This window comes from Rhea americana, unplaced genomic scaffold (genome assembly GCF_003343005.1).
Source record: "Rhea americana isolate MKP2758 unplaced genomic scaffold, rheAme1 scaffold_191, whole genome shotgun sequence".
Taxonomy (NCBI): domain Eukaryota; kingdom Metazoa; phylum Chordata; class Aves; order Rheiformes; family Rheidae; genus Rhea; species Rhea americana.
This window is the reverse complement of record NW_028186050.1, coordinates 687,490-712,100: the sequence shown is the minus strand read 5'-3', so window position 1 is coordinate 712,100 and position 24,611 is coordinate 687,490. Positions and strand designations below refer to the sequence as shown.

Genomic DNA, 24,611 nt, shown 5'->3' with positions numbered 1-24,611 from the left:
AGCCTAAATGTCTAGAAGTCAGTGACGGTGCTAAAGAACAGAGTCTTTGGCCCCCGGTGCCTGTCAGCCACGTCTGCCCTGTCTGAGCGAGCAGCTCCAAGAGYGGCCACAAGTTGGAAGAAGAGAGCTTCATGTCCTGCCTGGCACCTGTCCTACTGCCACTTTGCAGGGTGCCCAGCTGAGGACATCCACGGGTGTGGGCATGCAGGCCCGAAGCTATGGAGAGCTTGCTCTGGGGTTGCACTTGCCCACTTGTAATATGGAAAGTGGATGGGACTTGGCTTGCCCAGAGCCGGACACACCAGTTAGCCGGCTGTGTTCTGTTACTGGGTGCCCCAGGAAAGAAGCTGGCTAAACCTATAGGTGAGGGACAGGTGTCTTCTCTGCTGTACCTGGAGATCTTGTGCAAGAGAGCCACAGGGCAGAGTATCTGCTTGAAAGCATTTGTGGCCAGGCTGGGAACTGGGGCTGATTTTGAGGAACTCTTCGCTCTGTGGATTTGTCTGTGATGTGAATCCCAGGGTTATGTTTATTTTAAGTGATTTTGAAATGTGGATTCCATGATGTCTCTAGCTGAGGCATTTGTGAATGACTGCTTCCTCTTGAGTCTAACTTGGAAAATATGTGAGAAGGGCAGCATTCGCCCCGGTCCTCAGCCACTGCTGTTTTGGTGGCCTGGGGAGGGGAGAGTGGCACTGGGGAAAGGTAGGGCTGTGAAGCCCCAGGCGTGCTCTAGTGGAGGCTGCCTGGGTGGAGGAGCTGGGCTGCGCAGTCAGCCGTGCCTCCAGCCCCTGAGCTGCGAGCTCAGGACCATGCGCTGAGCCAAGCTAGAAGGCAGTAGCTGGAACAGGTCTGCAGATTTGCTCTTCCCCTAGAGCCCAGTAAAATTGTTACCTCGTAAAGCTAACGTTAGCCCTGAGGGTGGGGGTGAAAAGGCTCCAGCTAACACCGCAGGCTGGGGTGACTGCTGCYTCTGAGCTGTTTATTTCCATGCTTGAATCCTGGCCTTGAGCTGTGTTTGCCTCTCGGGGTGTACTCCGCACGAGCAGCGTGGCGCCCCAGGCCGCGGCGAGCTGCCTTCAGCGCGGGTGGTGTGCCTGCTCCTGCGTGGCTGCAGGAGGTGTGCCTGTCAGTCCTTGTGCGCAGTTAGTGCACTGGTGCAGAGCACGTGCCAGGGCTGTGGGGTGACCGTGTGTTTTATGGGCTAAGGGAGCGCTCAGTAAAGCTCAGAGCTTTCTCCGCGAACCAGCAGTAGGTAGTGCTCTGGGGTTTGCAGCCACTTTCTCACTCCCTGTGCGCTGCTCCACTTGTAACGCAGGCAACGTGGATGAGCCATATTGTGTGCATCTAGCTAGGATGATGCGTGCAAAGCCCACGCTGTGCTGGAAATGGTATTCCTGCACTGGGAGATCTCTGCTTGAGAGCAGATACGTGGACAGACTGGTGGTGAGCATTACAGGAGTAGTTCTGCTCAATGAGCCATTCTCCTAATCAAAAAATTGACACCAAAATCACCTCACCAATGTCCTGGGTACTTTCACGTTTCCCTACTTCCGATACTCCTTGCGCTTCCATCTCTTTTGAAATAATAGTACAGATTATTCAGRATTTCCTCTTACTCGGCCAGGAATAGCTGTGACACAGCAAGAAATGTTCCCCTATCAGATGAAGCAGAAGCCAAGCCATCGTGCCTTCCTTTAGACACAGCTCGCAAGCCCAGGGAAGCTAATTGTACAGAGCTCTCCATCATATAACATGCACCCTTCCCCTGCAGGGAGAGATGCAGAAATGGCTCAGGGACGTGGGGGTGGGTGACATTTGGCGACCTCACTCGCAAGTGAGTCTGTGGCTTTGCAGGAGAAGTAAAAAGTTAGTAAGTTAGCAGACTCAGATCTGCTCTCCAGTGAGGACTGGGAGATRTGCATTCCCTTGTGGTCTTGATGTTGGGAGGCTGCCAAAGTGAACTGCCATGTCTGCTGGTGTGGGGAAACTAGCTGAGAAGGGCTGCGGTTGTGGGGAAGTGGCACTGCGTGCCCACCAGGCACCTGCGGGAAGGGCAGGAGTCTGAGCCGAAGGATGTATGTGCCCTGCCCTACACCACGGCTAGGGAGGGATCTCCTCCTGCCCCTTGGCTCTGTGCCAGGGGGCTTGCGTCCTTGGTCCCACCAACTCCCYGTTGCTGTGGGAGGCTGGAGCAGGAGTGGTGGCACACCCTGACCTGCTGCTGTCCACCTCTGCCCTGCAGGACCATGAGAAGCAGTACGTGGGCTTTGCCACTCTTCCTAACCAGGTCCACCGGAAATCTGTGAAGAAGGGTTTCGACTTCACCCTGATGGTTGCAGGTGAGACTGCCCAGCAACTGCTGTGAGCATGGTTGCCCCAGGAGCTGTTGGGCTTGAGTTGGGAGGACACTGTCAGTTTCTTCAAAGCCTCACCCAGCCACCAGCTGTGCTCCACTAGCAAAACACCTGATTTCTCAAGAGCCCATTGAAACCAGGAAGATGACTGGAGRAAGAAGTAGTAGCTGAGTGAGTAAGGGGGTTGGACTAAATGATCTCCAGAGGTCCCTTCCAACCTTACCGATTCTGTGAGCTCTAAGCTGACGCCTGGCCCTGGAGGTATCTTGGCTTAGCTGTTTTCAAGCCCTTGCMTGGGTAGGAGGCTGCCAATTCTAAGAGAGAAACCAGAGTGCCTAGRGCATTGCTGTCCTCTGATTGTGATTCCATGGAGCTGAGATTTCACCCTCTATGCTTAATCCTGGCCTCTCAATTTGCCCTCATCTTAACCATGRTATGTCCCCAGGTACCCTAAAGACTCCACAACCATGGATGGAGATGGCTAGGACAGACTGTGAGTGCATAGAGGGACCAGCTCTGTTCACTTCCTGTAGACACACTCTTAGCATCCAGATCCTTCTCCTACTTTGTTCTCTACTGGTCTGCTCAGACCTTGCTTTAGCCCCCAACTTCTGTCACAGTCACACACTTGCCCCAGAGGAGTGGGCCCTCCTTGCCCATCCATAGCCCTCTCAAGCATTGTGTGTAGCTACTCCTCCAGCAGAATAGCTAAGCTGGGCGGTGAGGCAAGGTCAGCCAGGGACTGCGATGAAGGGAAGGGAGAGAGGAGGTGGAGGAGCTGGGAGATTGCATTTGTGCAAGAATTGAGATATCTTGCAGCAAAAGTCCTCCCACTGCTGGAAAAATGTAACACCCATAAACGGCTCCTGACAGCTCCTCTCTCCTGCTCTGGCTCAGGATTCAAAGGCTTGCTCAGAGTTTTTGTAAGTCAATTAGTGGGTCATGTTGCTTGCTCTTCCCTCCTCCCCTCTGTGCTCTGTCGTTTAGGAGAGTCGGGTCTGGGCAAATCTACCCTCGTGAATAGCCTGTTCCTGACAGATCTCTACAAAGACAGAAAGCTTCTCAACGCAGAGGGTAAGTTGGGGACAAAGTGGGGCAAACGGGTTCTTGTAGCGTCAGCTCTAGGCCGTCCTAACGACCAGCACTTTGGTTCCTTGCTTCAGCAGCAGTTGCAGGCTCAGCTGGGTCCCAGCGCTGTTGTTTGCTGTTCTCGTCTCCTTTGCTGGCTGCTGGCCTCCCTCGTTACTATGCACTTCTGACTCCTTAGAGGATGTCTCAGAGCTTTTGAACTCCATGTTTCTCCCCTGTGCTTGGTGATAATACGGGAGCTGGCATTGTCCTTGGTGTGAGTGGGGATCCCCAGCGTTGGGAAGCTTAATTAAAGCCTGGCTTTAATTCATGTGTTCCCGTTCAAAGAGAGAATCAGCCAGACGGTGGAAATCGTCAAGCACACGGTGGACATAGAGGAGAAGGGGGTCAAACTGAAGCTGACCATAGTGGACACGCCGGGCTTTGGAGATGCCGTTAACAACACTGAGTGGTGAGCAGGCCGCTGTTCCGCTCTGTCCGTGGCCACATCTGTCTTCTGTGGGTGCTTCACAGGGAGGGGGGGGGGTCTGGCAGGGGGAAAGGGCTGCTGCTGTTTCATAGTCCCGTGGAGACAGTATTCTGACCATACATGGTTTGGTTTTGGTCTGAATTGCCATCTCTAGCTGGAAGCCCATCACTGACTACATCGACCAGCAGTTTGAACAGTATTTCCGAGATGAGAGCGGCCTCAACCGGAAGAACATCCAGGACAACCGAGTGCATTGTTGCCTCTACTTCATCTCACCCTTCGGGCATGGGTGAGAGCCCCCACTCCAGCGCGGTGGGCTGGGTATGACTCTGTCCTGGGAGAAAGGTCTTGTGTCTCAAGGTTGCCCCGAAGTGGCTGTATATTGGCAGGGTTGTTGGCGCAGGTGAAGAGCTGGCTGCTCTCATCAGTCGAGCATCATATAGCCCCCGCCCCCATGGATGCGACAGCCGCTACCCTTGTGATCAGGAAGGACTGATCTTCCTCAGGCCTGCAGCCTGTTTTGGAAATCAAGAGGGGAAAAAAGGCCACATGCACTTTTATCTCTCTATCTACTTAAGCCTGACTGGTGGGTAAGGAAGAGAGTTTTAAGCTACCTTCATCCTCTGCCGGGCCTCACTGGTTTGCATTCCAGCATAGCTGGGAGCAGCCCCAGAGGCCTGGCATCAGGATGCCGGGGAGCCAGCTGTGTTGGCTGCCTGCAGCACAGGGCATCTGGAGGGGGCCACCAGCTGCAGCTGCAACGTTTGGCCTGCAAAGGAGCAAGTATCCAGCTTGTGTCTGTGGCAGGCATTTCAGCAGCTAAAATCTGAGCTAGCTTTCCTGAAGATACTGCCCTAGCTGAGGGGTTCTCCCAGGCACTTGTGATAGTGCTGTCTGCAGCACTTCTTGCTGGGCCCAGAGGTGAAATGGGAAAGGCAGGAGGGGGAGCTACCCAGGGTGTCCCTGCTAACCCATGTCTTTCCTCATCCCTGCTTCAGGTTGAGGCCTGTGGATGTCGAGTTCATGAAGGCTCTGCATGAGAAAGTCAACATTGTGCCCCTGATCGCCAAAGCTGACTGCCTGATTCCCTCTGAGATCCGGAAACTAAAAGAGAGGGTGAGATGCTCTTTCTCTGTGGGGGAATGCCCTGATATGATAGCAGAGACATGCAGAGAGGGGAAAGGAGCAGTGTACTACCTGCAAATCTCATTTTACTGGTGTTTTGAGATACCTGTGAAAAAGGAAGTGGTGTCTGGAGAGAAAATTGCTGCATAGGAAGCATCAAATGCCTTCCCCATCTGTAGGTTACAGCAAAGCCATGGCAGCACAAACAGGGAATAAAACCAGCATTTCAGCATTGTTCAATGTTACCTCTTCTTGTTGTTGCCTTATATGGATACAGATCCGGGAAGAGATTGACAAATTTGGCATTAAAGTGTACCAGTTTCCGGAGTGTGACTCTGATGAAGATGAGGAATTCAAACAGCAAGACAGAGAGCTGAAGGTAAGGAACCAGCTCAGCAGCGTACTAGAGATCTAGCTTGTGGATATGTTGTCTGGCTTGGATGGAGCCATAGCTGCTGTATGTGTGCTCTATGTTTGCCAAAGGCCTGCGCGGCCGATGCCCAGGATACAGTCTACATTGGCTTTTGTGGTAGACAGCCTGGAGAAGGGAGCTGATGTCCGTGCTGGAGTCTTGTAAAGATAGGGGACTTTTGGCATCCCATCAAGCAGTGTCAATGTTTCCTTGGCTGGAGGCACCAGCAGCCCAGGCGAGACCCTTTACAAGCTAAGCCAGCCTTGCTTGAAGCAGCATGCAGTATGGTCTCGTCCCTCCTCCTGGAGATGGGCTTGGCTCCCTTCTGAGTAGTGAGGTGCATGGCCTGTATCTCCCTGACTGGACAAGCTCTCAGCCTGTGTTGTCTCACTTTTTTTTGTTTCCAGCCTCTGCCCAGGCTTCTCTGTAGCATTTCCTCTCAAAAAACAGAGAGACCTGCAGAGAAACTGCTTCTTTCAAGACAGTTGAGAAGGTCAAGCTGGCAATCAGGCTGCCCTGCAGGCTTTTCTCTGTGTCTATGTTGTGGTGTCTTGAGCTGGGGCATGCATGAGTGTCCTGTGCCTTTCCCACCAGTGCTTTCCTCCTCTTGCCCATGGAGGGGGCATCCGTGGGCAGCACCTTGCTGAGCTGGGCTCAGCAATGCTTTTCGTTCCAGGAGAGCGCTCCCTTTGCTGTCATCGGCAGTAACACAGTGGTGGAGGCAAAAGGCCAGAGAGTCCGCGGACGGCTGTACCCCTGGGGCATTGTGGAAGGTGAGCACGGTGCCTGGGAGTGGTCTGCGAGCGGGAGGCAGGCAGCCGGCAAGGACGGAGACGGGCCTCTGAGACTAWAGCCCAGTGAAGAAGAGAAGCTCCAGTCTGAACGGAGGAAGCCCTGGGCTATCGTCCATTAGGATGTGGCCTCTTGTTAAGGGGAGCAGCTGGGCATTGCCAGTTTAGTTTATGGAGAGGAGCTATTGCCCTCAGCTGTAAACCCTCCCACACTTCCTCCTTCTCTGCTGCTGCTGCTGTGTGTGTTGAGCTTGACCGCTCAGGACACAGCTGGGGAGAGAGGATGGATGCTGGGAGACCGGCGCAGAGATTGCCCCTTGTCCTGGCAGGTCCTCTCCCTGCTGCCCAGCCGGGGAGTGAGGCAGTGTCTCAGAAGATGGTGTGTGATGCRGCACACATCTGGGGAGGAGGGTGACAGAGGGGTTTGAGTGCGTGGTGTTAAGACATCAGCTTTGAGCTCTGCATTAAGCTGTGTTTGCCACAGTCTGATTCTGGTGCTACTGCTGTGGGGCTGGAGCTGCTACCAGTGCTGAGGCTATGAAGTTCCCTCCAAGCAGCAGTGARTCCTAGGGGCAGGGCTGGAGGCTGTGCTGATACACCCTCCATTTGTCTCTAGCTTTTTGCCTGTCTAAAGGGAGAAATTTCTTAAAGCCCATGGGCAGAATGACCCTGAAATGGCTTTTGCGCCTGTTGCTGACTCCCACCCTTGCTGGCCTGCTGGTGCATTGCTCCAAGGTCACAAAAGCCCGTATGTGCACTCGTGGGCTGGTGCTGGCTGCTTGGGCTGCCCAGCTGCTGGCTCTGCTCTCTGGCTGGCCCCAGACAGGGCGGTGCCTGCTGGGCGGCTGGTGTTCAGCTCCAAGCTCGGATTGGAGAAAYGGTGGATGTGGCCCAGAGCGGCTGGAAGGAGGCCGGTGGGACTGGAGCTCAGGCATCCCTCAGGCTGTCTGTCTCGGTACAGAGCTCCTCATCACCATGGCAGGCACACAGCTACAGAGCACAACACTTACCTGGAGAGTCCTGCAGCGCTGCTGGGGCCTGGCTCCCAGCGGTAGCAGCAGCTGTTTCAGCTCTCCAGACTGGTGCCTGCTTGTGGCTTTGCTCCTTTGGGGATGATGCAAGCCCGCAGGGAAAACTGTCCTCCCTACAGGGGCCTTTCAATCAGTCCTAAATTCCGCAGAGACGGGCATTTTTTCTCCAATGCTTGTACAGTCACTGTGGTTATAAAAGTAACATCTCATGTACCTGAGAGCAGCGTCCTCTCTCAGGGCTCTTCTATATGTGCTTAATTAATCCTCTTACACAGAAAAAGTAACTGGGAACACAGTGACCTCGGCAGCCTGTCTCAAGGTTGACAAGTGCAGCCTCTTGTGGAGCATTGGCAAGGCCTGCGCTGGGACCAGGCGGGAGAGCCCTGGGCACTGGGAAGGAGGGCACGGGTGGAGGGTGGGGAACAGGGAGGCATTCCAGTCTGGGCTGAGTGCTGGGAGGTGAGCAGGGGCTCCGGGCTCCCTGGACAGGGCTGGTGAAGCACAAAATCCAAGCACTCTCCTGTTGCTGCTTCTGCAGTGGAAAACCAGGCGCACTGCGACTTTGTGAAGCTGAGGAACATGCTTATCCGGACACACATGCATGACCTGAAGGATGTCACCTGTGATGTCCAYTACGAGAACTACCGAGCTCAGTGCATCCAGCAGATGACCAGGTGGGTCCCTGCTGCTTTGCCCTGGGATGGCAGAGGTGTTTCACTCTCGATGGAGACGGGGCCACTCTCAAAATGGCTTATCAGTCAGGAGGCTGCGGCTCTGCTGGGGACGTGCTGGGCTGCACCCTGAAGAATTGAACTGGGAACTAAAATAGCAAATCTAAGTGCATCTCTGCAGCCTGAGCCCACTGCAGGGATGCTTCTGAGAATCCATTTTCCTTTCCAAGGACCCCACACACGGACCTTAGGAAACAGGCCTGGAGTAAAAGGCCTATTTGAGGAGCTTTCCTAGCACTTSGTGCTAGGAAACCAGTCTGATGAAATAGGGAATAAACCATCTCTCTGATGGGTGATAGCTGTGTCCATTGCCAAAAGAGGAAGGTGTTTTGTCATGTCCCTTCACTAGCTACAGCTCTGCCTAACTGAGAGCATCACCCTTGGGATGTTGCAGCTGCTCAGACAACAGAGCCCCAGCAATTAACAGTTACTGAGTCTTAAAACATCTTTAGAGATTTCTCTGCCTTGTTTTGCTTTTGGGTTTGATTTTATGTGGTTTTAATTACAACTGTCAGAAAATAGGAGGGAACATTTGCAAGCTTTTCACTTGCCAGYCACCTCCTTTTTTCTGTCTCCCTTCTGTGATGGAACCATTAGAGACAGAATTTAGATTTAAGTGGATCTTGGCTCCTCTGTTGTAAATCGTCCCCTTCACTTCCTGCCTGAACTGGCTGGGTAGCCGTGCTGCCACGTTGCACAGCAGAAGAGGCAGTGCTTCACTGAGGAACAGTCCAGTRTGTGTGTAAATGTGCAGGCTGGCAGGCTTAATTCACACAGAGCATATCTCAGTGCTTCTGCAAAACAGATGAGTGTCTTTTTCAGCAGTGAGAATGCAGAGTCCCAGAGTAACTGTGTGACATTCTGGAGATATCTATGAGAAGCATCACAGTTGCCATTTAGATAGGATACACGTCTATTAAAAGAAACGAGCAGCAAAGAAGCAATTACTCAGCTAAAGAAATGCTTAAAAGTTTGCTACCATTTCTCATGCTGTGGCTAGATCCCTGCCAGTAAAGTCTCAGGGAACCAAAGAATGGCCATTTCTAACACTGAGATAAAGGTCCATCTCTAGAGGTTTTTCTGGGAGGAAATCCCAAGCTCCAGGGCTGGAATTGCCTCACTRATGAGCCAATGGTGACTCCAAGTGGTGAAAGCCTGCAAGTGGCACCTTAAATTCCCAATTCTAGATCAGGCCTCTCTGCCACCCCCTCGTCTCCTGCAGAGAGCTCATCCACCTTTGGGGAGGAATTGATCTCCTTCCTCTGTGCTCTGCACACCTCAGCCCTTGGGGAAATACTGTGCTATGCTATACCTGTTGTCTTGTATCTCCTGCCGCTTGAATATAGGGACCAGGCTTTGCTTTCAGACTTGCAGTGATTAAACTGCTTCCCTGGTTGTGTCTTGCTGAAAAACTGCCTTAGAGATGCTGATAGTTCATGCCGATGCTGTGTGTGCGTGTAGCGATGCGCACTAGAAGGCACATGCATTCACAGTGGTAGGCAAAAGCAGACCAGAGGAATCAGCTATAGATGTCTCTAGTAAGCTTGCCAGTGTTGTCACATAAGGTGGTCAGAACTGCCAGCCCTTTTCTGTCCGTTTTTGCTTTCAGTGGTCTGATTTGGGGTTTTGTCAATGCCGGGTACCCACAGGCTTCTGTTCTGAAAACTGTCATTGATCGTGGTCTTGGTTTGCATTCAAGCGTATCCCGCACTACTGTGCTACATTGCCCCAGCGCCCCGCTGCCTGGCCACGTGTGTGTTGCCAGATTGCCGGCAGGTCAGTGACTGGCTGCTTGTGRGTGTTGACTCCCCAGCCAGCCAGCCAGAACCACAGCTGACTGTGTTTCTCCCCTCTCTCCATCTCCCTAGCAAGCTGACTCAGGACAACAGGATAGAAAGCCCGATTCCTATCCTGCCTCTCCCAACACCTGACACTGAGACGGAGAAGCTGATCAAAATGAAGGACGAGGAGGTGAGACCCATTTCTGCCTGGGCCTCCTTGATGTTAGAACTGGAATCTGAGGAGTTTCTCCTGGATTGCCCTGCAGAAGCTGTCCTGGGGCTTCCCAGTCCTGTCTCCCATCATCACCAGCTGCTAATGTAGAGGAGGGGATATGAACAGTGTGTCTTCTGCCRGGGGAGGAAGGGGGGACCTTAACCGTGTTCCACCCTGGGCAGCGTAGCCTGTCTCAGAGATCCCTTTGTCTCCCCCAAAGGACTACATAGTCACCCTAGTGCCCCTTAAAGTATCTAATCAGCACTGTCCAGGACAAGCATCTTCTGTCCTGGCCATTCAGTGTAGTGGGAAGCGCCTGGCTGTCCGAGCGGTGATGGCTAGCCTGAGAGCTGGCTTCTGCAGCTTTACCCAGCCCAGCAAGGGCTCGCTGCTCTCTGCCCACTGTCCTGCCATCCTAACAGCAGCTTCTCACCTGCCTGCACTGGTTCTGGATCATTTGGAGCAGTCRTAGGGGAAAGATGGGTGTTTTTGTGGGCAGGAGGGGAGCCAGAAGCTCTTTCCACAAGATCCCTGCCCCCTCTGCAGATCACTGGCACCCTGACACAGCAGATCCCTCCTTTGACTGTCTCTTCTCTGTCTCCTGCAGTTGCGGCGGATGCAAGAGATGCTGCAGAAGATGCAGCAGCAGATGCAGGATCAGTGAAAGGCAGGTGTTTGGAGGGCAAAGGGAATCACCTGGTGACCATCTGAAGCTTGGCTTGAGCAGTGGACGTTTAAAAAGAGGTTCCCTGTTGTATAGAGACTTGTGGGCAAGAGCTGCACCCGCACCCTCTAATTTATTAGCTATGCTGGCTTTGCAGTCAGCCAGATTGTGGAGGAGGCTGTTCACTTAACAGTTTACTGATGTGTATTTCCTTTTTTTTAATTATTATTCTTTCTTCTTCTTTTTTTTTTTAATTTGGTCTTTTTATTTAAAGAAAATAGCCTAGGAAGTATCTAAGGCATCCTAAAAAAGAAAAGAAAGAAAAGATCCCCTTTTCCTATGTACTAATTTCTTGTTTGGGAATGCTCTGGTATTTAAAGTCCTGGTTTCTCTGGTGTACGAACTTGAAGATTATCTGTGTCAATGCACGTAAATGTTTACTCCCAACTGAGGTGCTGTGCCCCTCCCTCCCCCCGCTTTGTCCAGGGCCAGCACAGGCATCATAAAGGCMGATGTTCCCTCCTGTGAGTTCGACCTGCACTGCCCAGGCTTCTCAGCCTGGGGCCAGCTCTGGCTCAGAGAGCAGGAGCTGGGGGTATCTCTGCACACTGACYTGCTGAGAGGTCCCGATAGTTGTGTGGTTCCCTGCCTGGATGGATTTTTTTGGGGGGGGTTGGTTGTTTGTTGTTTTTTTCCTATCAACAAACACCAGGATCTTTACGCTGACTGGCAGGAGACAGTCTCTCTCAAGGTCAGTTAGAAGAAAGCACTTCCAGTGCCCTCAGCTAGGTCTTTCTAGAAGAGAGGAGGAGTTGCTGAGGATTGCTTGCGAGGAGGAGGAGATGGGAGTCAGCCCCTTCCCGGTCTGCCAGCCACGCTCTCCTTCYGCAGCAGATCAGAGGGGTTGGCAGAAGCCAACTGGTGAGTTGGCTGGTGAGAGTATCTCATGGCTCTGGTCTTTTCTCCAGTGTTTGCTTGGAAAAGTACTGTGGCAGCCAGCGTGGCTAGCTGTRCCCACTTTGGAAGAACAGAAACCTCGGAGCTGAAAGTCAACCCCAAATTCAGAGCTGTACTCTGTCCCCCAGTTTGCAATCCCACAAGTGTATTGCTGGCTCTGCAGTTCTTTTGGGGCAAGGGACAGTTTTGGGGTGTTTGTGCCAGAGATCTGAGAGCGCCTGTCCCAGCAGGCTGCCTTGCAGGGGAAAGAGGCTGTGGGGAGCTGGCGTGGGTCAGTGCAGCAGGTGCAGGAATGGCACTGCGCACGGCTGAGCACAGCCCAGCAGACTCGGTACTTCCTCCCCTGCCATTTCCCCTGGGACTCAGCCCTTCTCCCTGCTCCCCAGCTCTTCCTGTCTCAGTGCTGGGAAGGCCGCTGGATCTGCTGGGCAGAGATAAGAGCACTCTTCGGGCAGTAGCTTCTGTCCCACTCTTGCTTCCTGCAGTATTTTTAACTTCTAGTCCAGCCAGAGGAGAGCCCAGGAGTGCAATGTATCTGGACAGCTCAAGACTTGCTAGAAGCACTGCCGCACTCGCAGGGASTCCCGGGCTCTTGGAGGGAGAGACACTTGGCTCTTTCCTCCAACTCCAGAGAGCATCACCTTGGACAGGGACTTTCTGCTCCTCTGGCTCCTGGCCCCTTTCTTCTGTCCACTCATCTGCCTGTTGTTTCAGCTCCTCCATTTCTGGCTCTCCCCAGCAGATCTCTCTGGCTGGGAACAGTCAGGTGCTAAATTCTTTTGTTAGGTGCTACGTTTGTCTGGGTTGAGTACCACGCTGATTTTTCTCCATGAGGCTTTAAGTGTCCTGATCAGAGCTTGTTCAGGAGGTGGATAGGTTGGCTGGTTCCAGTTATTCACTGTACAGAGCCTCTACTTGGCCAGAAAAAGGGTCGTAYGGGCAGGAGAGACCCTGAGGCAACACTGAAGGACGAAGTCAGGGTAGAAGCCCCTTGGCAGAAATGCGAAAGCTAGGCAAGGACAGTGTCCAAGGGAAACCTCTTCGAAGTGATCTTTTGTTGCCTCAGAGAGGTGAGAAGTGGGGCAGGGGCATTGGGAACAAGCWCAGCAGGACGGGGGAACTGCCAACACTTTTTTCCCTTCTCCCCTGTATCAGGCATGTAAGTGACAGTGGCAGTGGCAGCACAGGGGAGTGGAAAGGTACAGCCTGTCTTCAGTAACGTGCAAGGCCAGATTCTTCAGGAGGAAATGCAGCCTTTCTTTCTGCAGTCTGCGTACTTGAGGAACGGAGTAGCCTGAGGTGAGAGCTTCCTCAAGGCTTTCTGGAGGAGGTTTGCTGCTGTCCCAAAGCAGGAGGACTGCCACGTTCTCAGCTTTATTCACACTAGCGTAACCCGAAACACCCTGTGGTACCTGTCCCCTCTCTTTTCTTATATTGGTGTTGTCTATGAGGAGGATGTTTTGTTGAAAATGAGCCCTGTCTAGATAGAGATGTTCCTCTTTCAAGGAGATTCAGGCCTAAAAGACGGAGACCTTTACTCTTTAGCATTGACATAGGACAGAATACAGCCTTTATCCAGGGTTGTGTGCTAGTGAGAATGCAAGGTGCTGGGGTCAGGGGCAGGCAGGACTGCTGAGTATTTAACTGCTTCTGTTCCTCTGAACGAGGAAGTTTCCATCAGCTCAGTGCATATGGCTCTAAATCAAGTTAATAGTTGTAGCTCCATTCTCTACGGAGAGCTCAAATCTTCAACCATCAACTGTCAAAGACAGTTTGAGTTGCACTTGGATAAAAATGTCTACCAGTGAGAATTAGAGAATCGCATTGGAGAAACAGCTTCTAGAGAGGGGAGCGATACTGCTGAGACTTACGAGGTTCCTTTCCCAGAGCATCAGAGCGGGGGTGCTGCTGGGAAAAGGTAAGAGACTGACTTCTGCGGGGGCACCAGAGACCCAGCCTTTGGCTTGTAAGTTGGCAAACGCTTATTAAAGGAGGAATGCTTTGTACTGTCAAACTGAGCTGCACTGTAAGCAGAGAAGGGACTCCTGAACCAATGTAGTTTGGCCACTTGGCTCTGGCAGCCAGAAAAGCAGAAGAGTGTGGCTAGAAAGGTAATTTAACACCTTCCCTCATGCAACCCTCCACTATCTCACACGCAAACCCTGCACCCACAGGCACATTCCCATGCCTCTGCCAAGCTTTGCCCTGCTGAGTGAGTCACTGCAGGAGCTGCGTCCTTCTCCYTGGGCACAACTCTCGGGGCTGTAGCTGGGGGTTCTCAGTACATCTCAGACCTTGTGCCTGACTGGGAAGGGAGCCGTGGCATGAACTCATCGTGTGCTGCTGCTGTACTGGTCCTGCCTGTGCAGTCCTTCTTGCTGCCTCCCCGCGTGCCTCTCCCCAGAGGAGGGGATCCCATTCTTCATGCTGTGCAGTGGCATTCCCTGCTCCCTCCTCACACACCCAGCTCTGCTGTAATGCTGGCTTGCTCCTTCCATGCGACTTCCTCATGACTTTCTTATCGCTCTGCTGCATTCCTAGGCTCTTTGTTTCCTGTCCATCTGTTGGATTGTTATAATATATATATTTTTTTGTAAATTTCTGTTTGAACATTTTGTCATTGTGAACAAAGAAAAATGAAACCTTTTAAAACATATCCATTTTATTAAATGATTATTGTTATTATTATTATTATTAATAATGTTTACTACCTGAATTGATCAGTGAAATAAATACATTCAAAAAAMCAACCTCTTTCTGCTTGATTTTTTTTTAGTCCCATTGAGCATCATTGGTGATACATTACTGGGCAGGAAAGAAGAAAATGACTTTGTTTATCCCTTTAACCAGTGCCATTGGAGTAGAGTAAAGGCAGGACTCCCTGCATGGGATTTCTGGCTTGTGTTTATGTCAGAGATTAGATGGCTTCACCTAAGAGAGGTGACTAATTAGTGATGGGTAGGAACCAGTCCCCTATGTTATGCTGAGTACAAATATACACAGTGCAAGGTAATGGARAGTTGGGCCTAACGGGGCAACCATTTTACAATCATTCTAGAGGCACCCTCCTAAAGAGGAGCATAGCTGAAGCCTAGAATGAGGCCCAAGGCAGAAAAAATGTGTACAAAGATGAGATTCTATCTATACAGCTTGAGTGTATTTTTAACCTTGGATTTTACTGTTCAAGTGCTTCTGTGCTGCAACTTCTGAATAAAGGATGTGGCCAATCTTTCTTCATATCTGCAAGCTGCACTTGTCCAGAGCTGCCAACTCACTTAGCTATTAAAAGAGCTATCCCTAGGAGCACTATCTTCCCCGGCACCATCCAGCTGAATCAGCCTGTCATCCTTCCTGTGGCTTCAACCAGGTTTATTTTAGTGTAGACAGTGGAATGCCACAAGTTTTATTTTGTCACTGTAACAAGCATTAGAGGATGCAAGTTCCTAGAGGAGCTTTCTTCCTGGCTTGACTATTGACGCCAGTGTGGACAGCAGATCTTCCACTGCTATTTCAGTCTTTGCAAAATTTATATAAAAGGGACATACTTAGGCTTGTGGAAGTTATTATGAGATATTAGCCAGAGCTGCTAATCACATTGCAGCTGCACCCCCTTCTAAAACTGCACAGGAAAGGCAACAGCTAAGAGAGGCCAAACAGCAAGAATTGGGAGCAGGCTGGACTGGGATTTCTGAGCAGATTCTGTGTGTGCTTTGTTGTTGCCCTATGTGGCTCTGAGGCTGACTTGTTCATACCAGGAACTTATCGTGAGCCCTTAGGGGCTTGATGTAAGAAATTTAACCATCTTAACTGTTCCAAAGGGCTGCAGGATAATGCAGGGTACCTGGAGTCACAAGAGGATTACTCAAAGGAACTGTATACATGTGTTAGTCAACTATTAATCAGGCACAGGCTAATATAGCTGTACTTGATCTCTTCTATCCTACCAAGAACCAAAGGCTCAAACCTGAAAAAAAATACTGTGAAGGAAGCCCCTCTCCACTTACACTGATGAAAGGCACAGTCCTCATCCTGCAGACATATGTTTTTGTCTATAGAAGACTTATAAGGGAACACTCAGGCTGTATGTGTTGCTGCCATTAGAAACAGGATACTTGAATTCACTACAGTACTGGTCCACTTATTACCCAGTCATTGATACCATTAGTATCTCTTACAGCAAGCATATCCTTGCAAGCTCCCATTTCTTGGAAGAGTTGCTTGATGAAGCCTCTGCTTCCAGAGACATGCAGCAAACTTGCAGGAAGGCCTCATGTGGGTGGTGTCCCCAGGATGAGCTGGACCTTTATCTTGCCGAGCCAGCTGCAAGAGGATCAGGGGATCTGGGAGCTCAGCTATGCAGCTGCAAACACTCCTGCACTGCCTGGACTGCATTAGGACCTTCCTCTCACGTTGTGAAGCCAGCAAGAAAACCAGGATTGATCTACCCTGGTAAGTCAGCAGAAATACTTTCTGTTCTTCTCCCTCTCCCATTTGGTTGGTGGATTGCATAGAAAACCATCGTGTACCAGGTATGCACAGTAGTATTCTCCTAAAGAAGTTATAGCAGCTCTTGTTCAGTGATGGCATATGAGACTGCAATACAGAGACAGTCCATTGACTCATGTCTCCCAGCACGGTCACAGCTCCAGAAAGAGATTATTCACCTGCTGGAGCAATGTCTTGAGTAGAAAACTCCACGGACCACCCGCCTCCACCTTTGATGCTCTGCTCTGCTGGCCAGTCTCTGCTGGCCAAGGACTGTTTGTCACTTCTCTTCAAAACTGCAGATGCAGAAGCTATTTAGTTGTGGTAACTAAATTAATTTTTGAATATCCTCTTGCAGTTTCTGTGAACAAAACTTTGCTTACAGAGGTAATGCACTGCTACAATAAGGCAGAAGCAGTCTCACACACTAATTTTTGACTCCCTGTCATGAATTTTCTTGGCCACCCTAAACCTCCAGTAATGCAATCCTAAAAACATCTGCAGCTCTTGCACACTTTGGAGGACTAGTGAAAATAAATATGATGAGGGCAGTCAAGCTTCCCAGCAACTGTCTATTCATATCACCTCCCCCCAAACCAGGGCTAGAAGAACAGTAACATTCCCTCTCCTGCAAGAAAGAGACAAAGAATTTGACAAAATCTCTTTTAACTCTGTTCTTTTCAGAGCTCTCACCTCTCCTGTTGAGGACACCGAGTTCACCCAACTTTAAAAATACACCCTCAAAACAAACCCACAGAAGCTTAGGGCTTTGCTGGCCAGTCTGACAGCCTGTGGTGTCTACTTGCTGGGTCTCTGTATCACTTAGTCCCACTGAGTGAGTGTCCACAGGTGAAGATGAACAGTGGGATTCTCTTCTTGTCCTTCTTTGGCTTTCTCCCACACGTGATACCAACGTGCCCTGTGTCATGCAAGTGTTCCACAAACATTATCGACTGCACATCGAAAGGCCTAACCACAACAAAACTGCCAGCTGCCTTCCRCCCGTCAGTTGAAGTTATCCATCTTGGTTACAACATGCTCACTTCTATTCCTAAAGGGCTCTTTGATAACCTGAAGAGTCTCCAGGCAGTCCACCTGCAAGGAAACCCTTGGGAATGCAACTGTGACATCCTCTACTTGCGCTCCTGGCTCCACTGGCAGCAGAACCGCACCTTTTACAGGGATGTGAAATGTACCTCCCCGGCTCACCTGCAGGACCGAATCATTGCCTATCTGACAGAAGATGAGATCATCTCCACATGCCAATACTGGTACTGCAGCCTAGCTTTCTTCTCGCAGCTCTGTCTCTTCATCCTGCTTGTACTCCAGGCGATCCTGGTCATCTTCATCATCATCTACCTGCAGAGATTTCGGAGAATGACTGCTGAAGCCCAGAGCACTACCCCAGATCTAAACCAGCATGTAGATGCTGGGGCATCTTCAAGAAGCCCCTATGACAGCGATTAACATCACAAGAGCTTTCAGTCCCATGCTTCTGGTATGTGCAGGAGCAAGGACCCCCAAGCCCCTTTGGACATTGCTGTGCCCAAGCCATGTGGTTTGTGATGCCTGGAGGGGACCACTCAGTGCAGCATCCGGTCCTGCCTGCAGTCCAGAGCAGGACTTAAAACCAATCAGATACTTGCTTTATTCCCAAAGAGCCAATCTTGTACTTTTTAATGCTTTAAGTTTGTCCTAGAGCCAGGAGTCACCTAGACTAAAGGCTCTCTCCAACCCTGTTTGTGCAGCACCTGGCACAGAGGGGATCTGACCTCAGTCGCAGCCTCTAACTGCAAAACCAGTCACGTGCCTCCTGCTAGTTACTATGTCCCTTAAGAATTTTTGGAACAAAGCAAAATCAAAATAAACTAATGATTAATGATGATGTAAGCCTTTCCCCCCAATGTAAACAACACCTCTCACCCTCCCTCACGCATTGCACCAGGGAGTCCAACCGCTCCAGTGAAGGGTCAGTACCAGCCACACACAACAGGGTCAAACCTCAGCAGCCCTGGCCTCGCAACGGGCCCCCCGGACACGGGGCTCCCTCCGGTTCCTCTCTGCAACGCGAACTGCAGTTGTTTCCTGCATCAGGAGGGCCCAAGCGAGGCCTTTGCATGGCAAGGGGCAGCCGCTGGGCAGATGGCAGCACCCACAGAGCTGCTCAGCAGCCACCGAGGGCCTCACTGCCTGGCCAGTGGTACCTGGTTTTAGCATAGAGCCCTCCAAAACCTTTAGAGCAGATAAAAGCAGAGCTCAGCCACAAAAACACCCCTCACCAACCCGCAGGCCCTCACAGCCAGCACCCAGGTAAAACTGCCACCTCCTCAGCGCCGCCATTTTGTACCTGGGGCACAAGATGGCGGCAGCTTCCTCCCCGGGGCTGCCCCGTCGGCAGGTCCTGACGCCCTGACTGGCCCCACCTGGGGAGGCCGTTTTAGCCCAGCTGGGGACGGCGCGAGGGGTGAGTGCTGCCCCGGCCGCAGCACCGGTGGCTTCCCCTGCCCTGCCCCGCGTCGCAGGCTTCGGCTCGGCGTCCGCGCCGCCGACGGGCGGGAGGCCTGTTCTGAGGGAAGGGGCTGCTGCGTGGCGGAGGGCGTGTGAGGCGGCGTCCGTCTGGGTGCTTGGCGGGTTTCTTTGGAGCGTGCGGGAAGGRCATTTCCCTCCAACCTGTTTGGGGTAAGTATGTCTCCGGGAGGCATTTGTGTCCGGTGTTTCGGGGCAGCTGTTGTATCCCCACGCGGCCCAGCGGCTGCGGGGAAATTCCCCCGAGCGCTACAAAACCCTGATGTTCTCCCTGGCTTTGCTGCAAACATTTGCTCATCTAAAATGTCAGCTAGGATCTCGCTTTTTATCCTGTTGTTGAACAGCCATGTGCGCGRAGGGGCTGTGAGTGGTACTGCGTCGCTTTTCCCTGGATATGTTYTTTTTTTTTTTGGTAGAAATAAAGGCATTATAAAGTGTGGACTAAACGTCATTAAAAGGCACTGGGTTTGAATGTTCAGAGATGGCCCTTCAGACTCGAGATCAAATTGCAAGAGCTGCTAGTTTGGGAAGCTGCTGTCTGTGTAAGGGACCTTTTTGAAAAGAAATCAGTTGGGAGGAGCCGTTTCTGCTCCAGCCTTGCTCTGAAGGCACTGCATGCGCTCGCAAGGGCATAAGCATAGCGTTATAGCTACTTTAAGGATAGAGAGACTCCCTTAAGTCGCTRCAGGCAGAAGAGAAAATCCAACACAGGAGAAAGGCAAGTCAAATGTTTTTGTCAAAGCCATTTAATTAAAATCCTTCCTTAAAAAACCCATGGAAACAATTGTTTGCGAGTGCTGGGCCCATTTTTCTTGCTAGTTCTTCCCTGTGGCATTTGCTCACCTAGAATCAAGATGCAGAAGTCTAACCAAGTAGAGCCAATCCCCATCTTCCCTTCAGCACTTCCTTTTCTTCAGGTCGGTTGTACCTTTATTTTAGCTATCTCATTCCTGCAGAGGTCTTTTCTGCACTGACTCTTGCAAGGGATGTAAATGCCCCTTGTTTTCCCAGTACCATTGCAAAGTGAGCTATACTGTGGCAGAATGACTCCCCAGTTTTGCCAACAGATTTTTAGCTGGATTGAATTTACCTGGATCAGAGGATGTTGACAGTGCCTGCAGCCAGTACTGACACYGCTACAGGCATGGCCTCAGCTGGTTGGAGAGTCCAGGCCAGGAGCCAGCACGATGGCAGCACAGTGACTGTACTCAGCAGCCTGTCTGTCAGCATTGCTGGAAAACCTCTGCAACTTGGTGTGCCCACAAGGACAGAGCAATGGCTGACTTGGTTTCACTTCCCTGGGAAGGAGGAGGGGGCCTGACTGTACATCATTAGGTCTTGGCACATGAAAGGTTAAAAGCTTTTTAAGCATCTTTTGCACCTGTGAAGAGGGTAACCAGCCACAGCAATGTGATAATGAATTGCACCAAGTGCAGAGTGATTTGTGTGCCATGGCAGCATGTCTAATCCATAAATCTAGAGCCTGCATGTCTTGGCTGCTCCTGGCTCAGAGAGGCGCGTGTCACAGATGCTTTCCYGCTCCGCTGGCCTGTTGAGGACCTGCTGCGCTGCTGCTGCTGAAGGGAGAGCTAGCTTTCCCTCTGAAGGGAGGGACCGTCCAAGGCTGCTCAAAGGGGAAAGAGTGGTGTTTAGAAATTGTGAAATATGGCAAAGACAAATGCAGGCTATTAGGTTTCTTTGCAAATCCCTTCTTAGTATCAAGGACAATCCAACACCTGGAATACAGAGGGGCTACTCCATAACCAAAGGTTTAGAGTGTTTCCAAGTAGCTCCTGTCTCTGAAAGACACTGGGGTAAAAAAAAAAAAAAAAAAAAAAAAAAAAAAAGAGAGAGAGAGAGAGAAATTAAACTCACTTGCATTTGCAGCAGGTCAACACCCGCCAAGCGAAGGACTAAATGGCCACCAGTGACATTAGGGAAGGTGCACTGGCTCTTCATTTTCTCAAGAGCTCTGTCTTCCRGGTATCTGTATGGTGGTTTTTGCAAAGTTTGTGAACTAAAAGAAGCACTGAAAGCAAAGTAAGTTGATTTTGGAGCCTAGAGAATTTTAGTCAAAAAAAACTACAGGGAAGAAATTTTTCTGTCCCTGCTCCTTATGGTGACGGTGGTTATGTTTTGTCTCTGGAGGGCTACAGGTACTTGCTGGCAAAGTGATGGGGTTCACGTAAATCCTAGAAGCCTACTGCTGTTGTTTTAAATTGATTYTTATGGCTGCTGTATGCTCATTTGTTGGGTGAAAAGTCCTTTATATATACAAATCCAGTAACTTGTTACCATCCATTGCTRTGCTTAGTCATTGAGGTAGATTGATTCTGTACATCAGTCGGAGGTTAAGCAGTGCTTTGAGATCTTACAGAGATCCACATTCAGTGGATGACATTGTGGCAGCCTAATTTGAGATTTGTTGTGTTGCTTACAAATTGCAAAAAATGCTTTTCATGGTTAGTGATGTGAGGCCACCTGGTCACCTTCAAACTCCTATTTTCCCTTCAYGATTGAAGTATGCAGGGCATCCCAGAGAGCATGCCAAGAGGAAAGAGTTTTGATTCCCACATCATGGGACATCTTGTTTGTCCTAGAATACACAGGAGAAGAACCACTTTAGAAATGTCTTTAAATATATAATATGCACCTGAAAACTGAGGCTCTTTTAGGTGTGTGAGCCTAATTCTGAAGGGCTTTGATGGAGAGCACATGGTCTAATTTAACAGGTTTCCATGTATGATTAGGTATYTTGGATAAATGGCTTAAAGCAGCAAGTAGCAGAGTTAAGGTTTGTGTTTTGTAGTATGTGCATACATACTGTATGTCTACATAAAGATATATATTCCCTGCAAGGACAGCATATAGCACTGCTAGAGGGTGTAAAAAACTTAAGTGGTTTTAGTCCAAAACATCCCCCAAATCAYACTCTTAACTCCACAAGTCATTTTCTCATTTCTTTAACATGTTTCATGGTCTGCTTTTGCTCTGAAATGTTTGTGGCTATTGGGAACAGAATATGCTGGGAGATTTTTTTTTATATTTCCATGCAAGAGTATTAACTTGAGAGTTACRAAACTGAAATGCCAAGAATGCCCTCTGTGGATAACTAATGGTTTAGGCAGGWTAACGTTGATCTGTTGTCCTCATCTGTAATATGGGATGACTAATTCTGACCTTCTCTGTCAAAGCTGTTTTTGATTATACAAGTATAATTCATTTTTGCATGAAAATAGAATTCTGCTAATGGAATAAATGACCRTCTTTAGAACTCTTACCCATGTGGACGTGTAATCTGCTTTTGCTCAGAAGAGGGCAGCAAATAGTTTGTTTTCTCATTGTTGCTCTTACTGGTAAGACAACCTGAGATGTGGGCCTGGTAGAGGGTGAAGGCAGTTTTAATGTGTGTTTGCCTAAACTGACTGATAATGTTGCTCCAGACTTAGTGGCCCAAGTGGCGGATGTTGCTTTTTTTCCCCCATAACTACAAGTTTAAASAGACCCGTCTGTTTGGCACCCCAAAACTCCAGACCACAGCTGAGAGGGACGACTGTGGATGTTTTCTGCTATAGCTGTCTTCAGAACAATACTAGTTCTCTATGGGGTGTTTAGTCTGGTGAGTGTTGGRGGGTTGATATCTGCCTCTTAGTGGGTGGGGATGAATTTGTCCATCATTTTATCACGGTATTTCTGGGTGACTGCAGAGGAAGCTCTGACTCTTGGAACCAGCTCTCCAGAAAGAGCCCTACGTACCCTTTGCAGCCTCACAAACCTCTGTCTCCCTTTCCTYGTTTGGCTGGGGATGCCTTCTTCGGCAGTTCTCAGTAAATGTCTTCCCAGCTGGAGCTCACTAAGACGGAGAACGATGGAGCCAGTGGTGGTCTGGCCAGGCTCTTAGCCAGTCCCAGCCTTGCTGGGGTGGCTCAAAGCAGTGGACTGCTGAGTTTACCTTTGAGGTGCCTGCCACCCTGTGCAGAGTTTAATCCCAGATTAAGCTCCTAAATTTTCTGTGCCAAGAGTGGTGGGAGAGCCTGGAGCCCATGAACAGGGTACGTGGAAGATCTGGGTTAGACTGAGTGTGATGTGTCCATCCCTGCTTTGAATTCAGTGCTGAGAGTGTCGTGGCAGTCCTCTCTTGCAGTAAGCAAGGTGGTAATATATTTGCCTTGTGCCCCTGCCCACTCAGCACACAGACAAGGGTTTGAGCCCCTTTCCAGGAAGGGGGTTGAACACAGTTCTGCTCTTCATAGCTGGGAGTGGAGTGCAGTAGCGGTGACCCRCCGCCAGGTCGTCATAGCCAGAAATCTGCGCCGAGGCCCAGTAACAAGTATGTTCTTCTGCAGCAGAGGGAGATCCACCCTCTGCCTGAAGGATGGGGAAGCAGGACAGAYGGGACAGATGGGTCAAGACTCTCCCCACATTGTCTGAAGCTCTGTGGAAAGGCCATGCTCAAAATCTTGCRTTGAAATGAGCAGAAAGGGCACTCAAATTTGGCCCAAACTGATGACATGAATGAATCTCTGTTTCGTCAGACTGACTGGTGAGAGCAGTGCTTTCTCTGCTGACATGCCTACTAGAGGAGGCAAGGTGCGAGGAGGGGGAGGTAGGTAGGAGGTAGGTGCCCTGAGAATACCCCAAGGCTAGGTATGACAGAGGTGCAGATATGCTTAAACTGTTGGGGTTGGTCTCGTGTTCTTGAGACAGAAACTGCGGAGGCTGAACAGGCAATATTTAGACATATGGGGAATGTGGATGCCCCAGCATTGGGCAGGAGCTGTGGGGAGCTGATTTCTGGATTGAAGCACTGGTTAGCGCCCATGTCTGCCATTATGAATAGCAGCCCTTCGCTTGGGTGTCTCTGTGGGATTAGCTGTGCCTGGAGTAGGGGAGCTCTTTCCACCTGGAGCTTTTGCCTCCGTAGTTCCCGAGCTCACCAAGAGATGGTGCGGGTGCCCACACTTGCTCCGTCTCCATTACCTGATCTTTCAACACAGTCTTAGCAAGCTGTTTTTTTTCCCAGGATGAGACTTTAATTTCCTCCTATTGATCATGGCCAAAGAAGAGAGCTGAAATGGAGATTTTATTCCAGAGACAAAGATCCCCTTATGTACCGTGTTGTGATTCCTTTGAATGAACCTGCCAGCAAAATGAAGGCTCTTCCCCAGTCCATTTTGTACCTTTTTTTTCAGGCAAATCTTCATATTTGATCAGCTGTCTGGATTCCTGCAAGGAGAGAGAAGGGAGATAAAGTAGGAAATCTGTGCATTCCATGGGGACACCAGACAAAACAACAATTACCAGGACTCAGGCTTCAGATTTAGTTTCCATAAATCCCCAACTGTTGCAGTGAGATTGTCTTTATTAAAGCGTGCAAAGTGGGGGGCAGTTTCCCTGTGCAGCTGTGAGTGCTTTTCTGCCTTGTAGGGCCTCCCTTCAGGTCCAGTCCAAAGCCTCCATCCTGAGCTGCCTGTTTGCTTCAGACCAAAGCTGTCATCATCTGTCTTGCCTCATGATCAACTCTGCTGTGAGCTGCTGCCTATTCTGTTGGTACCTGCTCTTCCCCGCCCTATCAAATGCTGTCAGCATTCCTCAAGTCGATCATAAAATATTGCTTGCTACTCTCCTGGGCTTGATTCTTTGCTAACCCAATTGCACGAAAACCTGGATCAATTTGGTGATCCAGTGCAGAAGGCTTTGAAAGTAAGAGGCTGGTGTGCTTGTTCACTTCCTCTCCTCTCACCCGCTCTGCCATTATCTGTCAAGAATGACACTTTAATTATCCCTTTGCTTCCTTTGCTCTTTGCCTGAGACTTACAAAAGTGCAAGAAGCAGCACTGTAATTTCTGGGCTCCCTACCCCTAAATGAAGGGAAACTTCCTCCAAGCACTACTGGTGACTATGCCTGAACTTCAGCGTGCAGATCCCTTTTGCACAGTTTCTTGAAATGCTTCAGTTAGTTTTTTTTTTTTTTTTTTT

General features: G+C 50.3%; 2 protein-coding genes across 7 annotated transcripts in view; both read left to right on the top strand.

Moving 5' to 3' along the window:
• SEPTIN5 (septin 5) overlaps positions 1–14,371 on the top strand; it is a 47,259-nt gene extending 32,888 nt beyond the window's left edge. For 4 of the 5 annotated variants that reach the window (XM_085302711.1, XM_085302710.1, XM_085302707.1 and 1 more), the window contains exons 2-11: positions 2,246–2,342; positions 3,345–3,431; positions 3,774–3,897; positions 4,070–4,204; positions 4,914–5,031; positions 5,318–5,419; positions 6,129–6,225; positions 7,813–7,948; positions 9,874–9,976; positions 10,608–14,371. In XM_085302711.1, coding sequence (XP_085158837.1) covers positions 2,333–2,342; positions 3,345–3,431; positions 3,774–3,897; positions 4,070–4,204; positions 4,914–5,031; positions 5,318–5,419; positions 6,129–6,225; positions 7,813–7,948; positions 9,874–9,976; positions 10,608–10,664 — 969 coding nt within the window. In that variant the 5' untranslated portion in view covers positions 2,246–2,332 and the 3' untranslated portion in view covers positions 10,665–14,371. The remainder of the gene's footprint in view (positions 1–2,245; positions 2,343–3,344; positions 3,432–3,773; positions 3,898–4,069; positions 4,205–4,913; positions 5,032–5,317; positions 5,420–6,128; positions 6,226–7,812; positions 7,949–9,873; positions 9,977–10,607) is intronic. The other variant, XM_085302708.1, reaches the window with a different exon arrangement.
• Positions 14,372–15,971: 1,600 nt separating this feature from the next.
• Positions 15,972–24,611, top strand: part of GP1BB (glycoprotein Ib platelet subunit beta) — a 41,067-nt gene continuing 32,427 nt past the window's right edge. Inside the window, exons 1-2 of one of the 2 annotated variants that reach the window (XM_085302766.1) lie at positions 15,972–16,070; positions 16,791–17,604. In XM_085302766.1, coding sequence (XP_085158892.1) covers positions 16,962–17,573 — 612 coding nt within the window. In that variant the 5' untranslated portion in view covers positions 15,972–16,070; positions 16,791–16,961 and the 3' untranslated portion in view covers positions 17,574–17,604. Of the gene's footprint in view, positions 16,071–16,790; positions 17,992–24,611 lie in introns of those variants that run through there. The other variant, XM_085302765.1, reaches the window with a different exon arrangement.